We start from the raw sequence: 26,626 nt of genomic DNA, 5'->3' as shown, positions 1-26,626 counted from the left end.
ACGCCATGGCTGGGGAAACTCAAGTGTGATAGCTGGAAACATCATTCAACCTCCGTAGCCACGGCCGCAGGACTTGCTCCATAGCCATGGCCGCAGGACTTGCTCCATAGGCCACGGCCGCAGGACTCGCTCCGTAGCCACAGCTGCAGGACTCGCTCCGTAGCCATGGCCGCAGGACTCGCTCCGTAGCCACGGCTGCAGGACTCCCTCCCTCCGTAGGCCACGGCCGCGGGTCTCCCTCCATGGCCACAGCCACAGAACTCCCTCCATAGCCACAGCCGCAGGGCTCCATAGCCACAGTCACAGGGCTCCATAGCCATGGCCGCAGGACTCCCTCCATAGCCATAGCTGACTGCAGGACTCCTTGAGGATACACTGGTGGCCCCTGCCCCACTCCATGCAGGGGCTGCAGAGCTCAGGCTCAGGATGAGGCCTCCTGACAAGCCCCTCCTCTGTTCTCCTCTTAAAGGGCATGGTGCCTTCACTGGTTGGCCCCTTGCCTGGTCTGGGGAGAGGCAGCTCACAGGCCCTGGTGTAGTCTCAGAGCCATGCAGAAGCTCTGATCAGAACAGGCGTTGGATGGCTAGAGAACACAGCTGGCCTCCATGCAGGGCGACTCCCCAGTTCTAGGTCTTTGCTTTTCCCACACACCCCAGCACCCCTTCAGAAATTACTGAGGGAAGCCATGTAAGACAGTGGAACCCAGGGCAGTGTCCAGTCCCTGCTCTGTCACTTCTCTGCTGCCAGCCTCACACTTGGCCAGACCCAAGTCACGAGTTGTGGTACAGCTATGCAAAGAGATGCAAATCATACATATTTGTAAAAATAGGTTAAAAAGTGCCTCCTGCCAGCTTCCAGGTGGTCCAGTGGTCTCATGACTGGCCCCACTGAGAGGATGTCCTTTCTGGGGGCAAATCTTAGAGCCACTGTATAGTTGTAGTGCAGCCTGCTTGGGCCATGCCAGCGTGTGACAATTCCCCCTCCGTGTTCTTCTGTGTCTGCCTATCGGTCCCAGCACGGGCTTCTTGGCTGCTCAGAGCTGTGTCTCATCCCGGGTCGCAGGATTACAGGATGAGAGCTTGTTGCTGCAGCTGCTCTTCCGACTCTGGGAGCTGCTGCCCACGTGGGCCAGGGGATCAGAGCGGATGAGGTACCTGCAGAAGATAGCAAGGAAGGCCCCGGAATGGCAAGTCAGGTAACCAGCCACACCAGACCTGTGCCAACTATGGGACCCGGAGCCCTATGCCTGATGCTGGGAGGGCCAGTACTTTGTACTCACACAATGTCGTTGGGCTCCAGCCTCGTGTCTGGTGGGGGATTGATGAGTACGTAGGAAAGAGTGTTCTGGTGATGGTCGTTCATCTCGTCTGCAAAGGACATAGCCCAAGCATCACCCAACTCTATCCAGTACAGCCCTGCTGGGCCCTGGGGAGCCAGGGGAGCTAGTTCTCCATCTAGCCTCTCTGGCCATATACTGACTGATCCTCCCTGACGCCTGTCCTCAGCTCCTGCCTGCACTGGGCAGGGCTCAGCCAAAAGGAACGGCCGAGCACTGGCTCCCACTCTCCCAGGCAGCTTGCTTGGCTGACAGCCAACCTGAGATGACATCTCACCGATGGAGGGGGTGGGTGCTGACTGAGCAGAGGCACTGAGCACACCTGCACATGCCTGCTTCCTACAAAGCTGTATGGGCAGGTGCATATGCCCACATGCACACATACCCACACAACACCTGAGTGCACTTGTGCATAACTGTGCATGCCTTCACCTGCATATATAACTGTATACACTTATACATACCTATGTATACCTATATATATCTCCACACTTGCAAGCACCTGTGCATACCCTATATACATGTACCTGCACATATACCTGTATGTACGCATAAACACTACTGATCACTTGCACATATGACACACCCACATTCCCGTAATACCCACATGCACAGCTATACAACAGCTAACATACACACACCGTCTGCACACCTATATACCTGCATGCCCTCCAGAAGCTGCTCAGGCCTTCCTATCACCCTTCTGAAGTGCTTGGCAGGTGCCACCATCCCTGGGACTGGGCAGGCCACCTCTGCTCCCTATACTCTGGTCTCACTGACCAGAGAACGGGGCCCTTCCCTCCTGTTTGTGGCTCTGCTGCTGCTGCTCCTCTGGGGACAGAGACCAGGCGACAGCCCCAGGGTGACCATGGAATGCGGGTGGTTCTGGAGAAGCAGCCAGTTACATCATTGATCTCTGTGCTTGGCCAGCAGGGCACCATGGCCACATCCAGTGCTGGCAATGGCCTTGAGCTTGCTGGTCTCAGTTTACCCACTTCGTGTTTAAAGGTACCTCTGGACTCCAAGGACATACAAAATGAAGGTGACCTGGGACAGGGCCTCTTCTGCCTGGCCCCTTCCATTTTTCTTTATCCTTTGTCCTGCGAGGTGTAGCTGACCCCTCTATGAAATTGCAGAAGCTGCCAAGTAGCCAGCTGGGCTAGGGCAGGGCATGCCTTGGCTCTCATAGCTGCAGTCCCAAGATGAGGGAATACAGCACAGAATGCTTTTGTGAAGTGGGGGTGCCTATACCTCAAACAGTCTGTACCTGGAGTAGTTCAAATGGAGCCAACATCTCTGTCTACTTCCTCAGGGTAGGACAGCCTGGTGGCCACTCTCCATATATGGGGTGCTGTTCTGTCCCATGAGCATCAGTTTTTGCTTCCTTCCCAATCCTACAGTTAAGATCCCCCATGTTGTGGCTTATGCTGGGAGCCAAGTGGGAGGTGTGTTATCCTGGGACCAAGTCCCTCATGCAGCTCTGGGGTAGGCAGTGCAGGGACAGCAGGGTGTGCACAGGAGCAGGGGGATTCATTCAGTCATGCTCACAACACTCCAGGCCGTAGCCACTGATGCGTGTCTATCAGGGCCACCAGTCATCCCGCAGGGGGCCAGAAGCCCTGGCTGTGAGAGGAAGCTACTGGATCCTCTGTCTTTAGGCCTGGGCCCTGGGCTACCATTCTCCTCCAACCAGGGGTGGATCTGGGAATGTCTGAGACTTGCAAAGCGCGTGGGGAGGGCAGGACTAGGCCTGGCTTTGTGCCTCTGTGGTGCTGAGCTGAGGGGGCCATGCCAAATCCCAGGTATGCCAACGTGGGGCTGTGGTCAGTCTTGTGAATCCAACTGCTTGGCCTGGGAGAGCAAGCCAACAGCCCTGAGGTAGACTCAGCATCCACGTGCTGGTAAAGATAGATAGACAGCAGGTGCAGGGGAAGGTAGGGACGGGGACATGGCCTGGCTTGAATGCGCTTCTAGAATGGAAACTCTCAACAGGTTAGGCCTCTGCAACAGCTCTGCTTCCCCTCACCTTCTCTCCCCGGGGCCCCCCCCGCCCCCCACCCCCCGCCCCAGCTGAGTACCTCCCAGACCCAAGCCCTGGGCATCTATACCCATTTCCCTGTGTAGCCAGAGCTTTCTAACCTGAGCCTCAGCTTGCTCATCTCAGAACCAGAATCACTTCAGGGCTGTGCTCTTTCTCCTGCCTCCTATACACACTGAGCTCCCGGGCACAATCCCACACTGGATGTTGTCCTGGATGAGCAGGTTGTGACACTCTGGCCTCACATCCTGACACCACACCATGCCGCGCGTAGGGTACTGTGAGTCCCTGTTGCCAAGTTCCAGCACATTTTCCCCAGTGAGCACACAGGTGATGCTCAGTGAACACTCAAGAGCGTCCTGTGATCCTGCAGGAGCTCCCCAAGCCCTTGCCTGCCCGCCTTTGCCTGGGAGCCACACAGGAAGCAGATGTAGCTGGGTGCAGGGTGTGCATGGTTCATGGAGGTCACCAGGCCCAGCTCAGAATCCCAAGTGGCCAGCAGAGGGCCCGGTTTCCATGAATGCTGGCAGGGTGGTAGGAGGAGGAAAACCACAGCCCCGGAGATGCCAACACTTCACTTCTGTGGCTGCCCACAGCCATCCTCGCAAATAAGGACCCAGCTAAACTGACATCTACTTGGGCCCAGACACCCCTAAAGCTCCCAGAAAACCTGTTTGGAGGGGAGGCACCGAAGGCGGGTGGCTTAGCCTTTGCTCTGGGCTCTGACCGGCCTCCGGTGTGGGATAGCTCCTTGGAGGAGGTGCTCAGCAGCATTGAAGCATGCAGATGAGAAGTGAGCAGATCAGCTCTGTCTCAAGCAGACAGAAAGAGTCTTCTCCTGAAGCCCAAGTCTACCTGGCTTGGGTAGTTCAAGCCTGCCTATGCCTTGGCACAGAGTGCAATGCCAGTTTCTATCCTCACGTCTGGCAGGAGGCTCACTAAGACACCCAGGGACTTTGGGCATCTTGTGGGACTAGCCAGAGAGGCCAGCTGTTGCTGAAATGGCCTGCTGCCTAGTCAGGGCAAAGCTAGATGACACGGCACATCCTAACAACAGAGCTGGGTAAAGTATTTGGGGTTATCCCTGGGGCCAGGGTGGATACCATCATCTGGGGGCTCCCATGGCCCTCAGCCAGAACAAACCGAGGAGGAAGATAGAAGGTCTGAGAACCCACTGTGGACACACAAGTCCCTCCATTCTCTCCTGGTCACTGTCTAGCCCAGCCAAGGTGGCAAAGGGTTGGCACATCCCCTGTGTGGTGGCCAGTAGCCACTGGAGCAGAATTACCTTGCAAATATCCCAGGTTTACCCGATTCATCACATCACTGGCTGTTAAATTTGCTACGTCCTCTATGGAACACATAAGAGAGGCACAGACAGAAAGAGAGAGAGAGACAGGTCAGCAAGCAATGGCGGGGTGGGCACGCTGGCACAGCAGAATGCAAGGCAGTGGCCAGCTACACGCAGACACCGTCCACACTGGGACTGTGGTGGCCAGCACCAGCCACCTCAGAAGCAAGTCAATTGCCAAAGGGAATCTGGTCCTTCTCTGCCAAGCACTGGCATGTAGGGGGGTCTGCCGAGGCTAAGAGGCACACAGGGCAGGTGCCAGTGCTGAGCTTGGCCACATGGGCTGGACTTTGTATCTCCTAGTCCTTGCCATAGCTCATGAATGCTACAATCTCCTGAGCCTCGGTGGCCAGTTCCCCGGAACAATGGGTTACCTAGGCTGGGTACTGATGAGGTCACTAGATCTAGGGCATTGAAGGGACACTCCACACTGTGTACACATAGCTGGGAAAGGCTCTGGGGTGGTCATGTTGTTCTCAAAACCCTGGTCTGTCTTCCCCAGGCCTACCCCTTAGGAAAGTCTAGCCCCGCCTTGTGACTATGCCCAGAATGCCCAATATACATGGCCAGCACATGGCTCAGCCCCAGTGACCCCTGGGCAGCTCCCTCTACTTGGAGGAATCTCTAGGGCCCCATCACAATGCTGGGTGGGCCTCGGCAATGACTGAGTATTAAGACACTAAAAGAGTCCAGGGAGGCACAGGCCAAAATAGAGATCTTGGGCCCCCTTTGACCTCATCAGCAGAGGCAGCCTGGTCAAAGTCACATAGATGTATGTGACTTTGGGGTTATCCCTGGGGCCAGGGTGGATACCATCATCTGGGGGCTCCCATGGCCCTCAGCCAGAACAAACCGAGGAGGAAGATAGAAGGTCTGAGAACCCACTGTGGACACATAAGTCCCTCCATTCTCTCCTGGTCACTGTCTAGCCCAGCCAAGGTGGCAAAGGGTTGGCACATCCCCTGTGTGGTTACCCAAAAGTGGTACAGAGAGAAGGGGTTACAGAATTCTGTTCTGCATGTTGTTTGCCTAGGAACTCTAAAGTAACAGAAATGTGATGACTGCCTTGGGGAGGACAGTGGGATGGACAGAGGAATATGTGGGTCTTTCCTGCTCCTACTGACTATCCCCTGCCCTATCCCTGGCCAGGGACCCACCAACTCCTTGCCTTTCAAGTCTCTCATGAAACGGGGAGACTGGACTTGTATACCTAATGAAGGCCATGAGCTTTTGGGGAGCTGGCTTGGCTCGCCACTCTATTCCTTTTCTGGGTCCAGTCCCTTACTTTCTGGTGGGGAAACTGAGGCTCCAGAGTGGTAGAAGTGAGCCGGTGTGGGTCACTCTGCACCCTCTCCATCCTGGGTGGGTGCAGACACTCCTCTGCCCTTCACTGGGCAGGCCCAAGTGACCAGGTAGAGCTGGAGCCATGCCTGCTGAAGGGGTCAGGCAGATGGGAGGTGCCCATCAACTGCTCTGCTATGGCCCAACCTGCCCCGCCTCGTCGCCTGCCCTTACCATAGCCAGTGGTGGGCAGCCCCAGGTGTTTCATCCGGTTCTTGACCAGCTCTGAGAGCTCCTGGCGTTCTGAGCGTCGGTAGAGGCTGAGCCGCTGCTGGGTGATCCACTCTGTGGCTGCAGGCGCCTTGCCCGCCTGCTTGCTGCTCTTCCGACTCAGCTTGCGGGCCCACTGCAGGCTCTTGCGGCGCAGGAGTGGGTGCTCTGCTGGGTCAGCACTGCCCCCGTGGCGGCCATGGGTGCTGCCACTGCCAGAGGCAGCCCGTGTGCCCCAGGACCCCTTGGCCTCCCGAGTGTCCTCGCAGTCCTCCATGTTCACCGAGATCTGGGACTGGGCAGGCAGGAGGGCTATGGGCTGAGGCCCCTTGTGCCTTCAGGTACCAGGGAGGAGATGGGCTCTGGACCCACAGTGTGAACACCAGCCTTCTCCAGGCCAGAAAGACTGTGGGGTCCTGTGTTCCCACCTGTACCCTAATCTGCCTGGCCTCCTGGCCTTGCTCAATGTCTGATCCAGGATGGAGCCAGCCTGTCCCCAGGGAAGAAGATCCCTAGTCTATCCAGGCCATCATCACATCTATGGGTCTGGCTGGTCCCTCTGGCCTGGCATATCCTGGCTTTGCCCTGCATAGGGGCCCCTATCTATACCACAGTTTCCCCATATGCAGGTGGTACAGGGATCCCCGTCAAACACATCCTTGGGAGTCAGTGCAAACAGACAGGGTGTGGTAGGCTGTGCATGACTGAGTGGGCATGTGAGGTGCTGGGGAAAATGTGGGGACCCCATTAGGTAGTACCTTAGAGAGACTGGGAGGGATAATGAGGGTGTGGGGGTCAGACCAGCCCATAGGGGTACCTGCTGCTCTGAAGGCTGCGGTGGAACCTGTTGATGGTGCATGCAGCTGGGCTGGGGTGAGGGGTACACTTGATGTGGGTAATCCCATGTGATTTCCCCCGCCTCAATTTCCCCATCGTATAGGAGGATGGTAATTACTGAGAGCTCCCCACCCCCACCCCAAACAGCCCAGTGGCTAATACATTTTCCTTTCCTGCCTGTTTCTCAGGGGCCTGATCAAGGTAAGGAAGAATCCATGAGGCACAGGGGAAGCGGAAACTCCACATGGGGTCCGGGAGTGCTCACCTGGGCTCTGAGGTCATGGGGCTGTAAAGGAAACCAAGGACCATGTGGGACCTGTGGGTGGGTTTGCCTCTACCCCTGTGCATCTTCTCAAAGTCCATACAGAGCATGCAGGGGGCAGGATGGTAGGGGGGCATGCTGCCCACACAGGTAGACTAGCTGCACCAGACCTCCCCTGACACCCCACCCAGTCCCCCTGGAGGTCTGGGATACCTTCCCAAGGTCACCATTCTTCCCAGAGTGGCAGTTGCCCTCACTGGAGGCACGTGTTTTGGACACTGAACCTGCCTAGGTGGCAAACAGTCACACACAGGTCCCCAGAGCTGGACTGTAAGAATTACACAGTACCTCAGAGGAGAAGACGTGGCACTCGGTCCTGTAGATGCCGATGGGGATCTCTGCACTGGAGGAGCAGAGTTTCTGGAAGAGGCGGCCATAAGTACGGATCCACAGGTCGGCCTCAGTTACCTTCATCTGCAGTGAGAGGGAAATCCCACACTGAGAAGGGCTGTAGGCAGCGCCCAGAGCCCAGGAGCAGTGTCCCAAGGACGGTGCCGGGCCCGCGTCATCCGGCACTGTATGCCCGCCTGCACTTACGGCACAGAGGTAACCGGAGCCTGGTGTCGTGTCAAGGCCCAACAGCAGCCTGGTGATGGTGATCATGTAGTCCTTCACGAAGGACTGTGGGGCAGCAGGGCCACGTAAGGCAGATGCTCCAGCCTCAGCACACCCAGGAGCCACCTGCCTGCCAGCCCAGCACATGAAGTCTAAAAAGGACCAGGACCCCAAACCCCTAGAGTGGTACCAGGGGACCCCTGAGGACAGTGGGACCTGCTGCTCCAGTGGGAACAAGTCTCGGAGGACCTGGAGAGGGCTGTCCAGAGCAGTGGGACCAGATCTTAGACAGAGAGCAACTGTGGGCTCTGGTCCAAGGATCACGGGACCCTGCCTACTTCCCTCCACATCCCAGCTGACCTGGTAGAGAAGCGTATCCAACATGCTGATGCTAAACACTCGGCCAGCAGCAAATGGGAGGCGGAACATGAAGGCCAGGTTGGAGCCATTTTCCCGTTCTCGCTGCAAGAAAGGGGTCCTCAGATGGCGCACAGAACTGCAGGTGGCCGTAGAATTGTGGATGGCCATCAGAGTAAAGATATGTACATAGAGTGTGTCCACGTGTGGTATGTGTATGTATGTGTGGTATGTGCATGCATGCATTTTGTATGCCTGTGTGGTATGAGCATGTGTGCACGGTATGTATGCATGTGCATATGTGTAGTATGTGCATGGTATGTGTACATGGATGTGTGTCTGTGCATACACCAACAGACTTCTGGCCAGCAGGCTTGACCATCCAGCTGCATCTCCCCAGACACACTCAGGCCCAGAGCCTAGGGAGAGTTTAGAGCTCTGTGAAGAAAGTGGACTACAAGACCCATGAGATACCTCCTATATTTGGAATCCAGGGCCTTGCACACACTGGGCAGGCATGCTGTGCTGAGCCACACCCCTAGCATGAGATTCTCAATACTCTTAACAATTTGATCTTGAATCACATTTTGTGATGTCAGGGGCAGTGGAGCATGTCAGCAGGAGGGGTATGCTGTGCGTGTTACTGCTCTTCACAAGGTCCACAAAGTTCCAGGCACTGGAGCTGATGATCCACAGTATGAGTTTTTTTGGGACACATTGCCACAGACTTAGTGGCTCAGAACTTCATTTCAAGGCTCTGAGGTCGGAAGTCTAACGTGGGCTTCCAGTGGCTGAAGTCAGGGCCAGCTGGGCCTTGAGCCCTTGGGAGGCTCTGCAGGACCCTTTCCCCACCTTACCCAGCTCCTGGGGATGCCCAGAGTCCATGGCCTGTGGCTTCTTCCTTTATCCTCAAAGCCAGCAGTGGAGCCTCTTCCTGTCTCTGATGCACTCCCTGTCATGTCCTCTTACAATTATGTGGGGCCAACGTGGGCATGGAGAACCGCTTCCCATCTCAAGTTCCTTAGCATGGTCCCGTCTGCCAAGTCCCTGTGCCTGGAAGGGGCTATCCATAGGCTTGGGAAAGAAGGCAAGCTTTCTTCCAGGCTACTCTTCCAGGAAGCATCCACAAGGGAGCTCAGGTGAGTGCAGACCCAAATCAGCCCGCACTGGCATCTGAGGACACTTCCCACAGCATAAGGAGTTTGCTTCAGGGCACATAGTCTCAGAGGCCATCGGGAACAGCAGTAGTTACAGGTTGGCCTTTCCATCAGTGAACCCTCTCGGTCACATCTTCCCGGTGACAGAAGGAAGCACACAGGACAAGTGGCGAACGTGCCTCTCATTTTGTCCTTCCGCAATCCAGTAACAGAAGAGGGCAAGTGTCGTGGAAAGTGACGGGTCAGAGAGAGAAACGATGGGGCTAGGATGTGCGGGCTTTACTGGCCCGTGAAGAACCACGTATGTCTGAGCTACAAACCACGGTTGTGCCACGTGACAATTCTGCAGTCATGGCCCCTGCCTTCCCACGATGGCGTGCACCTTGTGAAGATGAGCCACGGTGGTAACTCAAGCATTCCACTGGCTCTCCTAAGAACAGCACTCAACAGGAAGTGACCACACAAGAGATTGGGAGGAAAGGGAGGGTTTCAAGTGTTAGTGTCTTTCCAGAACGTTCCCTTCTATTTCAGACAGGGAGTGCGCATTTCTCTTCTGCGGGTGTGATGGGATTCTACCATCCCCAGGACGCCGTGGCACCAGCAGCCTGCCTCTTCTTCTTCCTTATCTTGTCTGCTCAGGGCCCCGGACATTGTCCAATGTGGATCCCAACCCCTCAGCATCCACGAATTCACTACCACGGTGTCCAGACTCCTTCAGCGTGTCCTTGTCATCCCTGCTGTCACAAAGCCACGTGATGGGCCCAGGACCATTCACGGCCTTGAGATGGACAACAGCTCGCAAGTCCAGGATGCAGAGAGGGGCCAGCCACCGGGTCCATGCTACAGGGCGTGGATGAAAGCCCCACCCGCCACTGCTGACACTGGCCATAGAGGGCCTGGCTGTGCGAGTGAGCCAGTTACTGTCTGCGTACGCTGCCTTCACCCACTTACAGGCTGCCCGTGAGGAGCGGGTTTGGCTCCAGGTGTGAGTGTGTATAGGGACACAGGCTCCACGATGACTCCATGCCTGGATGCCAGCCTGATCTACTCTCAGTCACACTGTGAGGACCCCCGTGAGATGTGCCCACTCACATGATCCTAGCACTTTTGACCCTTCCCAGTGTGGACCCAGATGCTGGGCAGGACAGAGTCCAGAGACGTGAGTAGGCTGGACAGCAGGAGCCACACTGTTGTCCGGGGCTCTGCCCACCTGGCTCCCTCATGCTTCTCTGGCTCAGCCAGACCCCAGGCTCCCATGGGCCACTTCCCCTTTGACCTAGCTTCAGGTCAGCATTGAGCTCATGTGCAGTAAGAAACCCCAAAGCTTGTCTGTTCTGCCTGATGTCTGGAGTGAGGCTTGGCCCAGACAGTCAGCCACGTGGGCCTCCGGCAGCTCTCCACAAGGCCACTGGCTCAGGCTGAACTTGGGACTCACACAGAACAGCAAGCGTTGGCAGCTGTGGCTTCCTCATCCACACTTGGCCTCTGCTGTCCTTATCTTAACACACGGCTTCCCCTGCCCTTACCCCAGTGTCTCGCCATCCCTTGTGTGGATGGCAGGGAGGGTCACAGCCACCATACATCAGAGTAACACAGACAGTGACCTGTCCCCATATAGTAGTTCCCCATATTCCTAGTGGGTTCCTGGGTCCTTAGTGTGTCTCTAATGCCTTACTGAGTCCCTGTGTCCCTGGGTTCCACATCTGGCCCAGCTGATGATACCCTCCATGGAGCTGACACCTCCCATGGAACTCCAAGGTCAGAAGTGCAAGAGGTTTTTCCCACTCTCTGATCCTCAGTGTCTGGGATGGAGGCGGTATCTGGTACTTGGTGGGTTGTAGGTATCTGTTACCAGTTCTGGCTGATCCCAGAGAGGATCACGACTGACGTGAAGGAGCTCAGAGAAGTAGCCCCATAAGGAGAGCCTTGCATCAGCTGAGCCTATCTCCTTAGCTCCTACAGGATACGCCCATGCTCCCACAGCCTTGCTCCCTCCCCTTGCCCTTGGTCTCTTTGGGCCTTTTGGCAAAGGATGGCCCACCAGGAAAGGTCCACTCACCTTTTCCAGTTTGGAAAGAGCCAGCGAGTAGCTGTCCTTGGCACGGAACTGCATGAACCGCATGTTGGAAGGGTGGGTGAGCTCTGTGGTGATGCTGAGGCTGGGGAAGAGCCTGGGGGAAGGATGATCAGAGGAGTTCTCCTCCAGTCAGGGTTGAGGGTCTGAGGGGGTCCCAGGGCTGAGGGTCTGAGGGGGTCCCAGGGCTGAGGGTCTGAGGGGGTCCCGGGGCTGAGGGTCTGTGGTGGGCTTTATGGCTGTGGGAGTCTGTGCTGTGGAGTCTGTCTATGGTGGGTCCTGTGGTCATGATTGGGTGGCCACTTGTGGGTCTCATTGTTACAGCTGTGGGTGCTGGTCTCTGGTAGATCTTGTGGTCAGGCCTGTGGGATCTGTGTTGGGTCTTGTAGTCATAGAAGTGTGGTCTCTTGTGGGTCTTATGGGGAGGTCTGTGAACTCTGATGGGTCCTATGGTCATAGCTCTGGGGTCCATGGTGGGTCCTATGGTCATGGCTGTGGGGTGTGTTGTAGGTCCCACGGTTAGGGCTGTGGGGTCTGTGTTGGGTCCCATGGTCAGGTCTGTGGGCTCGGGCGGGTCCTTTGGTTGGGGCTACGGGTTCTCACAGTGGCTCCATATCCATTTCTGTGGAGTCTGGCTCACCACGAAGCCTGGCTCCTGTGGGTCAGGTGCTCACCGAAACATGGTCTGCACATTGACAATGGTCTTGGCATCTGCCATGTAGTCCTCTTCAGCACTCATGGTGCTCTCCTTGTCCACCACCACCAGGTTGTCAGCATAGATGATGCCGCACTGCAACAGGCTGTCCAGACTGCACGGGGCAAGGGGTACGGCCATAGGACCCCCCACTAAGACCCTCTCAACCCCCCTCTCTCTCCCCCTCGGGGGGAGGATGGTGGAGGGACAGCAGGCACTCTGGCCATGGCTGTTCTCATCTTACTTGTCCACAGAGCCCTCCATGTAGTAGACCATGGGGAAGCAGCAGATGGCCTCCAGGAAGTGGTGGTCAGGCCTGTGGGGACAGCAGGGCCTGGAGGTGTCACCCGCTATATGGTTTATCCTCCCCACACTCTGGGGGCCCCAAAAACATGGGACTGAAGGGGATTTAAGACCGAATGGCCCGCCGCTCATTCAGCTCAGGGGAAACTGAGGTCCTGGACTTTTACAGCCAAGGCTGGACCTTGGGCTCTGGCTGCCATGCTTCTGGAGTCCCTGGATGAAAGGAGCTGTTGTTTTGGGAATCCCTGCGGTCCTGCCAGCATGGAAGGCGGCTGACACGGGAAGCGAGGCATCACGGGGACTGCACACTGTCTCACTTGTTGTCAAGCAGCAGCACGATGGGGTTGAGCTCCCGGCGGGACCGGTAGTAGGCGCGCAGAGGCACGATGAAGTTGTAGAGCCCGTTGCCGGCTGTCTCAGCGGAGACGATGATCAGCTTGTTCTTGAACCCGTAGGCCTTGGCATCTTCGTAGCTGTTGTGTTTGCAGCCCTGGGGACGTGGGGGACCAGGCTGGGCACCACCCTGGCTGTGGGAGAAGCTGCTGGGCCAACAGCCGCAGGGACGTGCAACGTGTAGCCCGTGGGAGCCCTGGGGAGATAGGGGGCCACCAGCCACCAGGGCTCATCCTGCCGGCCACCACGGAAGTCAGTGGCTCACAAAGCTCGGTGGAAGCCAGCCAATGCAGCATTTAGCTCCAGAAATACAGAGGGCCAAGTCATGTGCACACACACCTGTGTGTGTGTGTGTGTGTGTGTGTCCGCGTGCACGCGCGTGTGTGCATGATACGTGTTCACACAGTGCATTGCCTGGCTCTGCCTACCACAGAGCCCAGAATCAAGGCCACGAGCAGCATCTGATCCTGTTTCCTAAAGCCCCTTTCCCTAAATTGAGTCAGACCTCAGATGGAGGTGCCTGGTCCCAGTCCGTAGCTGGCCATGCACAGTGAGGAAGTGTGAGAGGCTGCCGAGCATCAAAGGGTTCAGATCCCCAAACAATGTGGAACAGAGTATGGGTCCTGAGTAAAACAAGAGGCCATATGCCTCCACCACGTGAGTGCCAAGGATGCTTTTCTCTTGGCAACATGCTAATGAGAACTATTGGAAGAATCTAGAAGTATGAAAGCTGATTCAGGGTGGGTCAGGTTAGAAGCTATCCTGCCCTTATCTGCAGTGACTGAACATGGAAACATTCTCTTTCACAGCGGGACAGCATGGCCAGAGATGTGGCCTCTGCGTGCTCAGCCCAGATGCATGGGTTGGTTCTATCATGGATTGAGTTTAGTCACACTAACCACTGGATCACACTCTTCAAAGGTCAACAAGGGATCCCTAGGAAGGCAGAAAGGGGGAGTGACAGGCATGTGCTGGCTTAAAGAGTGACAAGGCCTTTGGAGCCTTGGGTTCCCCCTGACAGGAGACCCTGGCTCTGCCTGACTCTGGTGACAGGTTATACGAGGAGAGAACTAGTCCTCCTCATCTGGAAACACCCAAGGTGTTGGGGGGCTCGGGCTCAGTGGTCCTAATCTGCTTTCAGTCTGTTCAGAAAAGGCTGCTGTGAGATCAGAGCAGGGGGGCAGAGAGCAGCGGGCGGGGTGAGGTAGGGAGGGCTCTGCTCCTGCTCAATTTTGCGGCACCACCAAAATACATAGCCACCAAAGCGGGACAGCGGTGGCCACAGCGGAGTCCAGGTGCAGCTGCGGAGACTCAGCCTTACCTTGTCCAGCCTCAGGCAGCAGAAGGGAGCTTTCACAGGCAGGAGGTGGCATAAGGTCGGGGAGCTGCCAATGTAGGGCGAGTTGGGGGGGTAGCCCTTCACATACCTGGATGAAGACAGGGACCACAGCATGGCACCATGGCATGGTGGCCTGGCCACTTCAAAGCTACCCTTCACCTAGAATATTCATGGAGTCACCTGGTACTTCTCCCAACTCCAGATCCCCATATCTGCCTGGGGCAGCCACATGAGCTGAGACCTCAGGGATCTGTCCCTGCTTCCCAGGCTAGGGCTGGGACAGGTACACCAAAGTCCTAGAGTGGCTCAGGCTGAGGTGGGGTGCAAAGGGGCCACTTGTTCCTACTCCCCTCTGCAGGACCCAAGGAGGACTGGGAGTGTCACTGCCCATGAGGAAGCTTCCCAACGATCAGCCCTCAGCTACTCAGGTGGGGGACAGGAGGGCAGCTCGTACTCCATGGGACCCCTTTTGTCCCTGGAGGAAAATTCCACACACAATATACTCAGTGCATACATTTAGACACATACACACTGAAGAAAACACAGGAACAGATGCATGCACACGTACACATACACACGGGTGTGCACTTGTACACATGTACATGTGCGCACACACAAGCAATACCCAGCCACTTCCACACATGTACATACACGTCTCTCTCTCTCTCTCTCTCTCTCTCTCTCTCTCTCTCACACACACACACACACACACACACACTCACTCATATTTTCTCTCTCTCCCCACCCTGGGACCTGGAAGCTGAGAACACCAGGGCCGAAATCACCAGTCTCCTGAGTGATGTTCAAGGCACCGCAGGTCAAGACAGGACCTCCAACCTGTGCTTCCAGACTAGCCTCTCAGAAGGCTGCCTCCCCTCCCCCAGCCCCACAGTGCCCACTACACACCATGCCGTACTCTGACACTGGGCCCTGGTCACAACCCTCTAGCTCTGTTTCCATGTGCCTTAAGGACACGGCCACAGGGACCCATGTACTTTCTGTCTGCAGGATCTGGGAGCTCCACCACTGACCCCTCAACCTTAGAGCAGCTCCCAACAGGAGGATGCCCTGACTGAGGTCAAGGTAGCTAAACTGTTGAGGATTTACTAATGTCCCTCTTGGTCTCAACCAGGAAGATTTGGCCTCAGACCCCAGCCAGGATGGCCACTTGAGGTAGGCTTGTAGTCTCTGGTTCTGGACAAGGTCTTGCCAAATCACCTGCTGGTGACTTCTACAGACCCTGCACCAAGAATATCCACCTGAAATGAGGTGGGCCATACCCCACAGTACCAAGAGAAGCTGATCCACCTATGACGTTAGCTCAGGAATGTCTATGGGTCACTGCCTGGCTCTATACCGATTCATGGAGTAACCCAGGGCAGACAACTCAGTGGCTGAGCAGGTATGGGGCTCTGCTGCCCCACCACCCACCCTGCTTCTACATGCCACTGTGTGGGTCTGTGAGTCTCCTTATCTCTGACTCCAGCCAAGGTCAAGGGGAGGGTACCAGCCTAGTACACCCCTGCCAGCATGCTCTCAAGTGCTTCCCAGGACTAGGCTTGGGGTGAAGTAAAGGACCTCTGCTCTGATTCCCTGTGTGTTGGGGCCCCACCCAGAGGACCCCATTTGTGAAGCGGGGATTGCCCCTGTCCCCAGCACTGGGGACCTTCCCCTCCCCCTGAGCGCGGAGCTCCATTCAGCACTCACTCAACCACAGAGAGCCCCTCGTCCTCCGAGGGCGTCACCTCATCCTCTGACTGGTCACTCAGCAGGTCGCAGGGCAACAGGGCTGAGCCGTCTGCCACCTCCAGAACGGGGGCGATGCTGGGGCGCCGACTGCCAGAGCCATTCTCCGTGGGCAGAGCCAGCTTGCCGCTGCCGCCGCCGCCGCCGCCGCCACCACTCCCACCCTGGGAGGGCCGGCAATCCGTGTTCTGCAGGTCCATGGCCACTGTCCCTGGACAGAGGGGTGGACCCTGACCAGCAGCCCTTTCCACCCCGTCTCTAGGCCAGCTGTGCGGCCTTCGGAATTTCAGCACATCCCCGAGTCAGTTTCCACTTCCGGACAAGGGGGACCCCTGAGTGGTGGTGATGTTGAGTAGACCCCACGGGCCCCCATCCAGGGCCCCATCCAAACTGGTTGCTGTGGCTGATTCTGACCTCCTGAGGGTGGGGGCCCTTGGGGCTCATGGGAAACTGGTTGATCCGCTTTAAGGACAGGGCTAGGGAGGGTGGCCACACAGTAACATGAGAGCTGCGAGGCCATTGTGCACCTGCTGGTCTCTGTTGCCCCCACCTCAGCCCAGGGCTGCTAGGTTGTGTCGGTGGCTAGTTCACGGATGCAGCTCCTAGCCTCCGTGGGCCAGAACTGAGGGGTGGTGGGAGGGCTTCCTGAGTCACTCTGTCTCAGGCATGGGGGTGCGCAAATATCAAGCAATGGATGGAGGTTGGGCCGGGCAGCAGCAACCCCGACCCCGAGCTCTTTCTCAGACGTGACCACCAGGGTAAGCTGTTATCGCAGGATAACAGAGTCTGGCAGCTGCTGGCACATGTCACACTTGGCTGAGAACGTGTACTACAGAGTCAAAGCACAGGGTCCCTAGAGACCACTTAGGCTGGGCATACAGTGGGTGCTTATTAGTGTTAACTTGTTTTTTGAGTCATAGCTTGGGCCTAGCACCACACCAGGTTATTGCCCTGGATAACCTGTGGGTCTGTGGCCTGAGAGGACTCAATGACCTGTTCCTGTTCCCCACTGTCCCCTGGAGGGCTGATAGGGGATGACACATGCAACAGGGACCACCTTCTGAGTCTTGGACCAGCCCTGATCAGGAGGTCACCTGAACCAGTTCTGGGAAGACTGCAGTCCCTGGGAAGAGCCCTGAAGCTAAGCTGTTGCTAACTTCAGACAATCTACACCTGGTGGATGCTAGGGCCTTCATCTATTCAAGGGATGCCCTGGGCTGAGAGAACTACACGGGCCTCTGGTTAGTAGTATACCTACCACAGGACCCCACAGGCTCTCAGTTACCCAGGTAACTGATGCTCACTAAAACCCTGGCAGGTGAGGGGGGAACCCCAATTGGACAGATCCACAACTGGAGGCCCAGAGAGGCTCACACTGTCCTAGGAAGAGCTGAGTCTCCGGGATCTCCTGGCCAGTGGCAGGTGGGGTGTGGAACACACCCTTGGAAACCACACATCCACCTCCCGCCTCCTCGGCTGCTCACCCATAGAGGCAATGATGCTGTGCACTGGCAGCCGGGATGGTCCCTCGTACAGCGCCTGCCCTGCAAGACCTCGCCTCTTCTGCTTCTCCTCCTGCTTGAAGATGAAGGCTGAGTTCTCCTCCTTGGTGATGTTGATATAGAAGCAGGTGTCGGAGGCCGCCAGGATGTGCCGTGGCCCCGGGTTCAGCAGGATGCTCTTGTTCTCCTCACGCTTCAGCCCAATGAGGCACACACCATACCTGAGCAGACATGGCCTGGAGCTCGGGGCCACTCTTGGCACCCTGTGGCTCAGGCTGCCCTCCTGAGCCACTAATTCTCCTTCCAGGGACCCCACTGGGACCTTTCGGACAAGCCCTCCCCTCAGGCGCTGGGGACTTGAGGACCCTAGGCCAGCCGTAGGAGGGCAATGGCTATGTGGCAGGTTCTTACATGAAGCCTTGTTCTGGGATGTCCTGACTTGCCCATCCTCGCCAGGTGGGCAGAGCCCGGCTACGCTGTCCTTGGCTGAGACTCTGCAACCTCCTGCCCCAGGGCCCCACCCATGCTGACCTGGTCCTGGGTGGGGAGGATGAGCAGCCCAGGGGTGGTGGGAACAGCACGCTCCAACCCCTGAGTCCCACGTACTTCTTGTGTGCGTGGAAGGCTGCGTAGGTGAAGCTCTTGCCCTCATACTCCCGGAAGAACTTGCTGTCACCCATGCGAATGTGGTACACTTCGTTGCCCGAGCAGCGCCCATACATGCGCTGCCACTGCTCTGGAGACTCCTGTCCTTCCCTACCAGAGGAGGGTAAGGGGGCCGTCACCTTCAGCCAGGGCTGCCCCTCCTACCCAATTGGTTAAATGCACCCTGCATCACCCTGGACCCCTTCCTGTGCCAGACCTCTGCCCACTACATGCCCTCCTCCTCCAGGGAGCCCGCCCTGCCTTGTGGGGTTGATCGGGACGGCCAGGGCGTGGTAGTCGGTCTGGCACAGGGCACTCACTGGCCACGGGATGTGTGCACCAGCAGGGTGATGAGGGTGGAGGTGGCCGGGCAGATGCAGTTCAGGGCCAGCATGGCGTACTTGCACTCCTCCTCGCATACCACGTGGTCTGTGGGGACTGCAGGGTCAGGGCCCGCCACCCCTGCTGTCTCTGGTCCCTCCCCGCAGCACCCAGGTCTTTCTGAACGTGTGAAGACACGCCTGCTTGGTGCCCCTGGAAGCCCAGCCTGAACAGCCAACTCCTTAGGGGTTCAGCACCTCTGTGAGCTGCACTTGGAGTCCCAAAGGGGCACCTGCATTTCTGGGGTCACCTCAGCTCTACCCAGGTGGCCCTTACCTGTCCCCAGGTGCCCATCATGGGTCCTGTCCATAGAGGTTCTGATCAGACAGTGCTCTTGCTCCCACACCACCTCTAGCTCCCGCTCCCGCTGACCTCGGCCCCAGGCGGAGGCCAGATCATCTGCCAAGGCTACACCGTGGTAGCTCCCCATTCTCTGATGCAGAGATCCGGAGGGCATGTTATCCCAAGGGCGAACCCTCCTTGAGCCTATGAGAGGAGTACTTCACCCCCACCCTCCGCTCCCTTGCAGCCTGCACACCCATGATATCACAGGGCCCCAAACACACCAGCAAATTTGACGTGGAACTTGTTTTCAGGCTTGAGAATCTGGACGTAGAGGGGACAGTTGGGGGCAAAGTCCTTCACAGCCCAGGCTCGAAGGATGGTCTGGTGATCCTGCGGGGGAGGTGTGGTTGGTGTTGGGGGGCCTCCTGCTAACAGTAGGCAGGCAGTGCAGGCTGGGGGGGGGGGGGAGTGTGCCGGAACTCACCGCAGCAGTACGGTCCACCTCATTCCTGCTGCTGAGGATAAAGCAGGCCTCGCCGTTGTCCATCCTGCGGAGCACCAGCTGCTGAGCGAGGCTGCAGACCCAGCGGGCCTCCCCAGGAGGAGGTCACGTCGGGAGGGGCCGGGTGTGTGAAGTGAGGGAGGATGGCCCAGCAGAGGGCCTTGCTACGGTAGTCAGGCCCGGCCCAGCAGCATGGCCCAGCATCAAATCCTGCAGTGCATCCCAGGCTTCCCAGCCTCCCCAGATTCTCCTGGAACATTCTGGGCAGGTCAGGATGCCTGGACACCCACAGCAGAGTCCAAGCTCAGATGCTTAACAAGGCTCATGAGCCAAGACTGCCCTGGAGATACCAATGGACCAGTGGGGACTATTCAGGGTTTCCAAGCTGTGACATGATGGTGCCTGAGAGGGGACTCTGAGCCACACTCTGCCACATCCATCCACACTCTGGGCTCTGCTTGCTGCTGTCAGAGGCTTAGGATCGGAAGGAGTGGGTCCTCTTGAGACCTTGTCTCACTGGTGCTGATGACCTAGGTTCTGGGGAAGTAGACCTTACATGGGCACTGTCGAGCATCTGGGGCTGGTCTCCTGGGCTCCCATCCACCCTGTGTTGGACCATAGAGCCTGTCCCCCCTTCTGCCTGACCACTCAGCAGCCTGGACTTGGGTGGTCATTTCTAGCTCCTTCCAGGTTCCCAGGAGACTGGCTGCAGAAACAGCTCAGCCCTGCTGAGAGAAACTTTCACCTCACAAGCAGGACAGTAAAGCCTCATGCCTGCTCCACAAAAGCTGTGGGTGCCTCCCTGCCTGGCAGCCACTTCCTTTTTCCTGTCTGCCAGCCCAGAGCTGGACACAGGCAAGTACAGTCTCATGTGAATTGGGCAGGAGCCCCCAAAAGATTGCATCCATGGGAGCCCCAGCTCAGGGTTCCGGATGAGGGACCTGGGCCGTTGTCCCGTTTGCCCTTGGTCCTGCATCATCTGTACCATACAACCAAGGGTACAGGAGCCTCCCGGAATGGAAATGTGGCAGGAGAGGCTTTGGGGGAAGAATTCCAGATGGTGCAGTAGCACATTCCAGTTACACGTTAACAGCACACCCCTGTCACCTCGAGTCACTCTGTCAACTTGTCTTCACATCAAGAGCCACCCTCAGCCCTGTGTCTTCGCCATTGACTCTCAGCAGCCGGTTTTTTCCACCCCCAGTCTATTTTAAGCTCCCTGAAACCTGACAGAGAAAATCCCCAGACTCAGAGCAAGAGAGGGAAAGTCACCCCAAGGCAAGACCCACAGCAGAGGAGGGCATGGCTGGGCTGGGCCAGGCATGTCTGTTAGGCTGTCTAGCGGGCTAGCGTGTCGGGATGGAGCTAGGGTCCCACTCACCTGGGCCTCAACCCTGACCATTTCACCCACCCTGGCCCTGCCTCCACCTGGGAACCCCGCCTGCCTCAGGCCCTGTGCCAAGCTAGCCTGTCATGGCCCTACCTCTACGTGGGGACTCCCCGTGGCCTCAGGCCCAGGTCTGGCTGTGCTGTCCTGGCTGGCACTCACTTGGCTCGCATGAGGTCCTGGTCCTTGAGGGCAGAGCCCTGGAGGTAGATGACTCGCTGGGACCACAGGGGAATCTGCAGTACCCTGCGCACCTGGACATCCATTTCGGAGGGACACAGGATGACCACGTAGTAGTCCTGCTGGTCAGGCTCTGTGTCAGTGCCTCTGAGCAGGGTCCTGTCCCCCCAGCCTGAATTGTTTCCTGGATGGTGTCATTCCCCGGGCCTTATGGGACCACCACAGACCGCCCGCCCACCCCCCAACACACACACCGGATATGACAACCAGGGTCTGGAATGCTCAGGAACCTTGCCCAAGCATGTGGCAGTCTTGTACAGCGGGGGTGGGAGATGGGGGTTGCGGGGAGGTGACTGCTCTGGGAGCCCGGAAGAAATCTGAGACTCCCCAGGGGTGCCCCATAGCCTTACCTGGAGCCGGGGGTGGGCATAGAACTCATTCAGGAAATCCATGAGGAGGTCAATCTTGAGGGAGCTCACGCACAGGACCACATGCTTTTCTGTCTGTGCTCGGTGGCGGCTGTAGTTACCCCCTGACTTCTGTCTCTCCATCCAGAGGTAGACAAGCTCTTCAAACTGTGGAGAGGGAGCAATGGGCACAGGCATCCAGTGGGGGACAAAGGGTGGGGCAGGCTGTGGAGCAGCAGTGGAATGGGGGGGGGGCTGTCCAGGGTGGAAATGCCAGCTGATGAGGACAGAGAGGAAGAGCCGGCCTGCTTGGCTGGCCGGATGCGGGAGTGATGGGGACAGTAACCTTAGCAGAGACCAGAGCAGGACCCGGAGATGGCATGTGTAAAGCCGTGTCAGAAACTGTGGTGTGTGACCCAGGTCATGGGAAGTCCAGCTCGTGGCCTCAGAAGCTACCTGAGCAGCAGTGGGTGCCAGAGCCTGTACTCTGGACATCTGGACCGACATGAGTCTTGGCCCCGCCTATCAGCTTTCCTGACAGTATTAGGAAATCCTCAGCATTGAAGTTAGGGATTTCTCTCTAGCAACAGTGACCAGATCAGGCATCAGGTTCCTGATGTGGAAGCCATGTGTTCAGTCCTTGTCAGTGGGGTCCTCTCGGACTGGGTGGGAAGAGTTCTGAGGACTGCCTGGTGGTTCACATCTGCCTGGGTCATGTGAGCTGCTCTGCCCAAGGCCTCACAGGGCATGTGGCTCTGAGGTCAGATGTCCTCTGCCTGTTCCATCTTGAGCATCAGCACCACACATGGCTTTAGCCCATTTCTGAGTGGACTGTGGCTGTAGGCCCTGACTGCTGTGTCCACTCTCACGGTCTTTATCCCACTTCCATGGGTCCTCACCAGGAGACCTGTGGCCTGGTTCTTTAAGACCCTGGGGTTGGGGAACACAGGGGCCCCCTGCAGGTGGTCCATGGTAGGACACTGCTGCTGGACGACCCAGGCTTGCTTCCAACCTCTCTCAGGCCTGTTTCTTCACTTGGAAAGTATAAGAATAGTGCCTGTCTTGCAGGCTATGGTGAGGGGGTAAGAGAGCTAATGAAGGATTAACAGTGATTTCTAAATGTACGACTGCTCAGAGTCTCAAGATGGGAGCTGATTTGGAAAGCGGGGGAGTTGTGGCTGTAATTTGTTGACCTGAGGTCATCTTGGATTATGGTGACCCCTAAATCCAATCCCCATGGGGTCCTTGTAGGTGGAACAAGGGCCACAAGGTCATATGGAGATGGGCATAAGGTGGAGGATGTGCTCAGGAGGCCACCACAACCCTGGGAACTACCAGACAATGGGCCCCAGGTACTCCCAGTGCTCCCAAAGTACTAGCCCCACCACAGCTTTGTTCTGACCTGGTCTCCAGAACACCTGTTATCTAAATGTTTGGACACTGAGTCTTAAACACTCAACCCTAGGCCCCCATGGAGGAGAGTGAGCCTCAGGGTCTCAGAGCCTCCGAGAAGGCAAAGAAGAGTTCCAGTTCTACTCCGTTTCATAGTGACCCTGGGGTTACTGGGCAGGGGCAGGGGCTCATCCTCACTTGGCAAAGGGACTGGGTTATCCAGAGAGAGTCCAGATAGAAAATGGAGGCTGAGAGCCGCATGGCTGGATTGGGGTTGCCTGTCCATGGACCCATCTTTGGCACTGTCTTCAACTTCTGCTGGGTCAGGGTATCGTGGATGAATCACTGAAGAGCTGGTGGGCTACAAGATGAGAAGGCAGGACGGAATTCTGATGCTTTGTAGAGAGGATGGGGATGGGGCAGCGTAGTGAGAACAGGACCTATAGCGGGAGAAGGGGGCTCCCAAAAGATACGTGCTCCTGGAACCTAGGAATGTGACTTCATTTGGAAAAATAAAAGGGGGCTTTTGTAGAGATCAGGGTGTAGCCTTTAGGTGGGGAACCTGACGTGATCTTGATCAGGATGACCACCAGGAGCGGTGACAGTTAAATCTTGGGTATCGTACCATCAAAGCCCACACTGGAGAAGTTGCCATGGGTGCCGGTAAGAAGAAAGGAGACGGGGGTGGGGGTGGTGGGGAAGGCGAGCCACAGAGGAAAGGCCATGTGCAGGGCAGACAGTTTGGAATGATTCATCTATAAGCCAAGAGACACCGAGGGCCGGTAGCTGAGGCAGGGCTAACTCCATGCCTTTAGAGTCCTCTGAGAACCAGGTCACTGACACCAGATTTTGGAACTACGACCTTCATAACTGTGGAGGACAGGTGCTGTTCCTAAGTCCACAGTGTGTGGCCACTTTTCAGCAGTTCCAGAGACACCCGCACACTCCAGCCCAGGGACTCTGAGCATAGAGGGGCCAAAGCAGAGCCGTCTTGGGTGTGATGACACATGAAGGGAAGCACAGTCCAGGCTCAGACACAAGGTTAGCTAACAGAACCCGACAAAATTCAACAGATGCCAGCATGACACTATGAAATGTCATAGGCCGTGTTTCAGGAATTCAAGGCTGGTTAATAGTAGACAATTGTATACATTTTAAATGCGTCAAAAAAAGCTGTATATATAAAACTTATGACCCTAACAATTTAAGGAGAAAACATTCAATTGGACTGATTAAGTATTTAATTAAAAAATTCTATGGGCCGGGTGGTGGTGGCACACACCTTTAATCCCAGCACTTGGGAGGCAGAGGCAGGTAGATCTCAGTGAGTTCGAGGCCATCCTGGTCTACAAAGTGAATTCTAGGACAGCCAGGACTTATACAGAGAAACCCTGTCTCAAAAAACCAAAAAAAAAAAAAAAAAAAAAGAAAGAAAAAAAAAGAAAAGAAAAGAAAAATCTATGGACTGGAGAGATGGCTCAGTGGTTGAGAGCACTGGCTGCTCTTCCAGAGGACCAGGGTTCAATTCCCAGCACCCACATGGCAGCTCACGAATGTCTGTAATTCCAGTTCTAGGGGATCTGACATCCTTACACAGACATAGATTTGGTTAAAATACGAGTGCACATGGAATAAATAAATAAATCATTAAAAAATGCTCTCCGCAAACTGGGATGAAAAGGAAGGTCTATGCAGGTTGTCAGAGGGCCATCAGAAGGAGAGCTCAGAGGCTTAAGGATTGGAGAGGAAGTGTGGACTGTCACACTTCAGGGACAGTCCGTGGAAGCTGACCAGTGACCAGCATAGCTTGCTAGAGATACACTCCACACATCGGCACGAGCAGAGCTCAGAAGCAGAAATGCAGTGTTTATACAGGACAGAACTACAACAGGACCTGAGGAAACTTAACAAGGGCTTTGCACCCTGCATAAAACCAAACCAAACAACAAAAGTGTGAGGTTTCTGAGCAAGGTGTGGTGGCGCATGCCTTTCATCCCAACATTCCTGAGGCAGAGGCAGGAGGATCTCTGTGAGTTTGAGGCCAGCCTGGTTTACATAGCAAGCTCCAGGACTACTTAGAGAGATGCTGTTTCAAAACCTCACTTAACAAAAAAAAAGGAAGGAAGGAAGGAAGGAAGGAAGGAAGGAAGAAAAAAAGAAAGAGAAAGAAAGAAAGAAAGAAAGAAAGAAAGAAAGAAAGAAAGAAAGAAAGAAAGAAAGAAAGAAAGCTTTGCAACACTCCAGAAATGTCAGAGACTTGCTAGGAAATGCTAAAGGCCTAATAAGCCACAACCTGGTCCTTGCCACGTGTGTCTATAGGATTCTCAGAAAAATCCTCATGTGGGGAGTTGGTCTTGAACCTGCTTAAGGCTGAGGCCACAGGTGGGTACTACCAGAGGCCTGGCCTGGGAATTAGAAATCTTACACAGACTAGCAAGGATCCAAAAGGCTTTTGAACTGGAGGAGGGAGGGTTGGAGACACCTTCCAGAGTATTCTATGCAGAACCTCAGGAATGGAGGTGCTGTTGGAGGGATGGAGGGATGTGCACGGGGCTGAGGCAGGCCCATCCCCATGCCGCCATACACACTCTGTTCCGGGTGGGCCTGGCCCTCCACGTGAGGAGCTAATCTTAAACTTTTACAAGAAAACAGACTTACAATTGAGGGAGGGAATGAACCTTTTAGGTAAGAGAGGAAAATGTTGAGATGTCAATGTTAACGTATTAGGCCTCGTTAAAACCCCAACTGCCTGTAGAAGGGCAGGACCCTTGACCAAGGCAAGGAACGAGTTCACAGACCAGCAGTTAGAAGCAGAATGCTCCAGGACTGGCGTCTGGACACAGGGAAGCTAACAGGTGGTGGTGGTGGTGCCCGGAAGGATAGTGATGCGTGAAAGGATCAGCACATTGCAGACTTTCAGAGCAGCTTACTCAGGACAGGGGCAGTGCAGGGGCAGGCAGCTCCTTCTGGGAGAGGTAAGGGGGTGCCTGCTGGGCTTGGGGCTCAGCGCTGCAAGGCCAGAGATGGGACAAGCCCAAGGTCAGAGCGTAGGGTCAGCAATGACACTTCAGTTGCCCCTTGTAGCCCTAAAAGTTGCTCAGCTGTGGGTGGGAAAGGGGGTGAAGTTCACCCTCACAATGTGTCTCTGCATAGGTTCTTACGGGGGTCACTTGGGCACCTAAGACCCTCTGGAAGGAGAAGCCTGTGCCCCCCGGCTGCTCTTGGGCAGAACACCAATTCGCTGCTCACCAGTTAGGGGAGAACTTGTGCAATGACCCACCACAGAGCAGGGAGCACCTTCCCGGTGCTCTTCCCCAGTGCTCTCCTGGGAATGACCTCCCAATGTGTTCCCAACCTCCCTGGATCCCTCCGGTCCTTATGCCACTCCTCAGGGAGCGGCCTCCTGGCTGTCCCCGTGTTGAGCATGGGGACTCACCTGCAGTGGGAGCACCACAAGGGTCACACAGATCAGGATGACCACCAGGAGCTGGGAGGGCCAGATCTTGGGTGTCACATCACCAAAGCCCACAGTTGAGAAAGTGACGATGCAGAAGTAGAAGGATGTCCGCAGGTTCAAGTTCCCACCTGCCCGCTCCAGGTGCTGGATCCCACAGGTCCTAGACATCCAAAGAACAGGGCTGCAGCCGTGGCGGGGAGGGGCTGCAGCCGTGCATGGGAGGGGCTGAATGGTAAGAGACAAGGCTGCAGTGTGGAGTGGGCTGCCTGAGGTAGCTGCTGTGGACAGGGAGACCGGGCCTTCCCCCCTCCTAGAGGAGTAAGGCTCTACCAGACCTGGAGACCCTGTCACATAGGACCTAAGTGATGCACCCCTGATCACTGGGATACTGAGTGAGGTTGTAGAGCCAGGCCTGGATGCCCATCGCCCACAGGT

General features: G+C 56.3%; 1 protein-coding gene across 1 annotated transcript in view; it reads right to left on the bottom strand.

Annotated features, from left to right (window-relative positions):
• Positions 1-216: 216 nt before the first annotated feature.
• The window catches only part of Kcnt1 (potassium sodium-activated channel subfamily T member 1), a 45,416-nt gene continuing 19,006 nt past the window's right edge, over positions 217-26,626 (bottom strand). The window contains exons 11-32 of the mRNA XM_059260322.1: positions 26,171-26,351; positions 21,346-21,510; positions 20,918-21,054; positions 19,351-19,414; positions 19,148-19,256; positions 18,521-18,629; positions 18,162-18,311; positions 17,538-17,776; positions 16,015-16,264; positions 14,290-14,395; positions 12,893-13,065; positions 12,517-12,588; positions 12,253-12,387; positions 11,564-11,675; positions 8,351-8,452; positions 7,973-8,056; positions 7,724-7,849; positions 7,379-7,399; positions 6,241-6,571; positions 4,663-4,725; positions 1,280-1,367; positions 217-1,154 (exon numbers count right to left, since the gene is read on the bottom strand). Of these exons, the coding sequence (XP_059116305.1) occupies positions 1,034-1,154; positions 1,280-1,367; positions 4,663-4,725; positions 6,241-6,571; positions 7,379-7,399; positions 7,724-7,849; positions 7,973-8,056; positions 8,351-8,452; positions 11,564-11,675; positions 12,253-12,387; positions 12,517-12,588; positions 12,893-13,065; positions 14,290-14,395; positions 16,015-16,264; positions 17,538-17,776; positions 18,162-18,311; positions 18,521-18,629; positions 19,148-19,256; positions 19,351-19,414; positions 20,918-21,054; positions 21,346-21,510; positions 26,171-26,351 (2,938 nt within the window). The 3' untranslated portion in view covers positions 217-1,033. The remainder of the gene's footprint in view (positions 1,155-1,279; positions 1,368-4,662; positions 4,726-6,240; positions 6,572-7,378; positions 7,400-7,723; positions 7,850-7,972; positions 8,057-8,350; positions 8,453-11,563; positions 11,676-12,252; positions 12,388-12,516; positions 12,589-12,892; positions 13,066-14,289; positions 14,396-16,014; positions 16,265-17,537; positions 17,777-18,161; positions 18,312-18,520; positions 18,630-19,147; positions 19,257-19,350; positions 19,415-20,917; positions 21,055-21,345; positions 21,511-26,170; positions 26,352-26,626) is intronic.

This window comes from Peromyscus eremicus, chromosome 4 (assembly GCF_949786415.1).
Source record: "Peromyscus eremicus chromosome 4, PerEre_H2_v1, whole genome shotgun sequence".
Lineage (NCBI taxonomy): Eukaryota > Metazoa > Chordata > Mammalia > Rodentia > Cricetidae > Peromyscus > Peromyscus eremicus.
The sequence above is the reverse complement of the archived record's forward strand: the minus strand, read 5'-3'. Positions and strand labels throughout refer to the sequence as shown.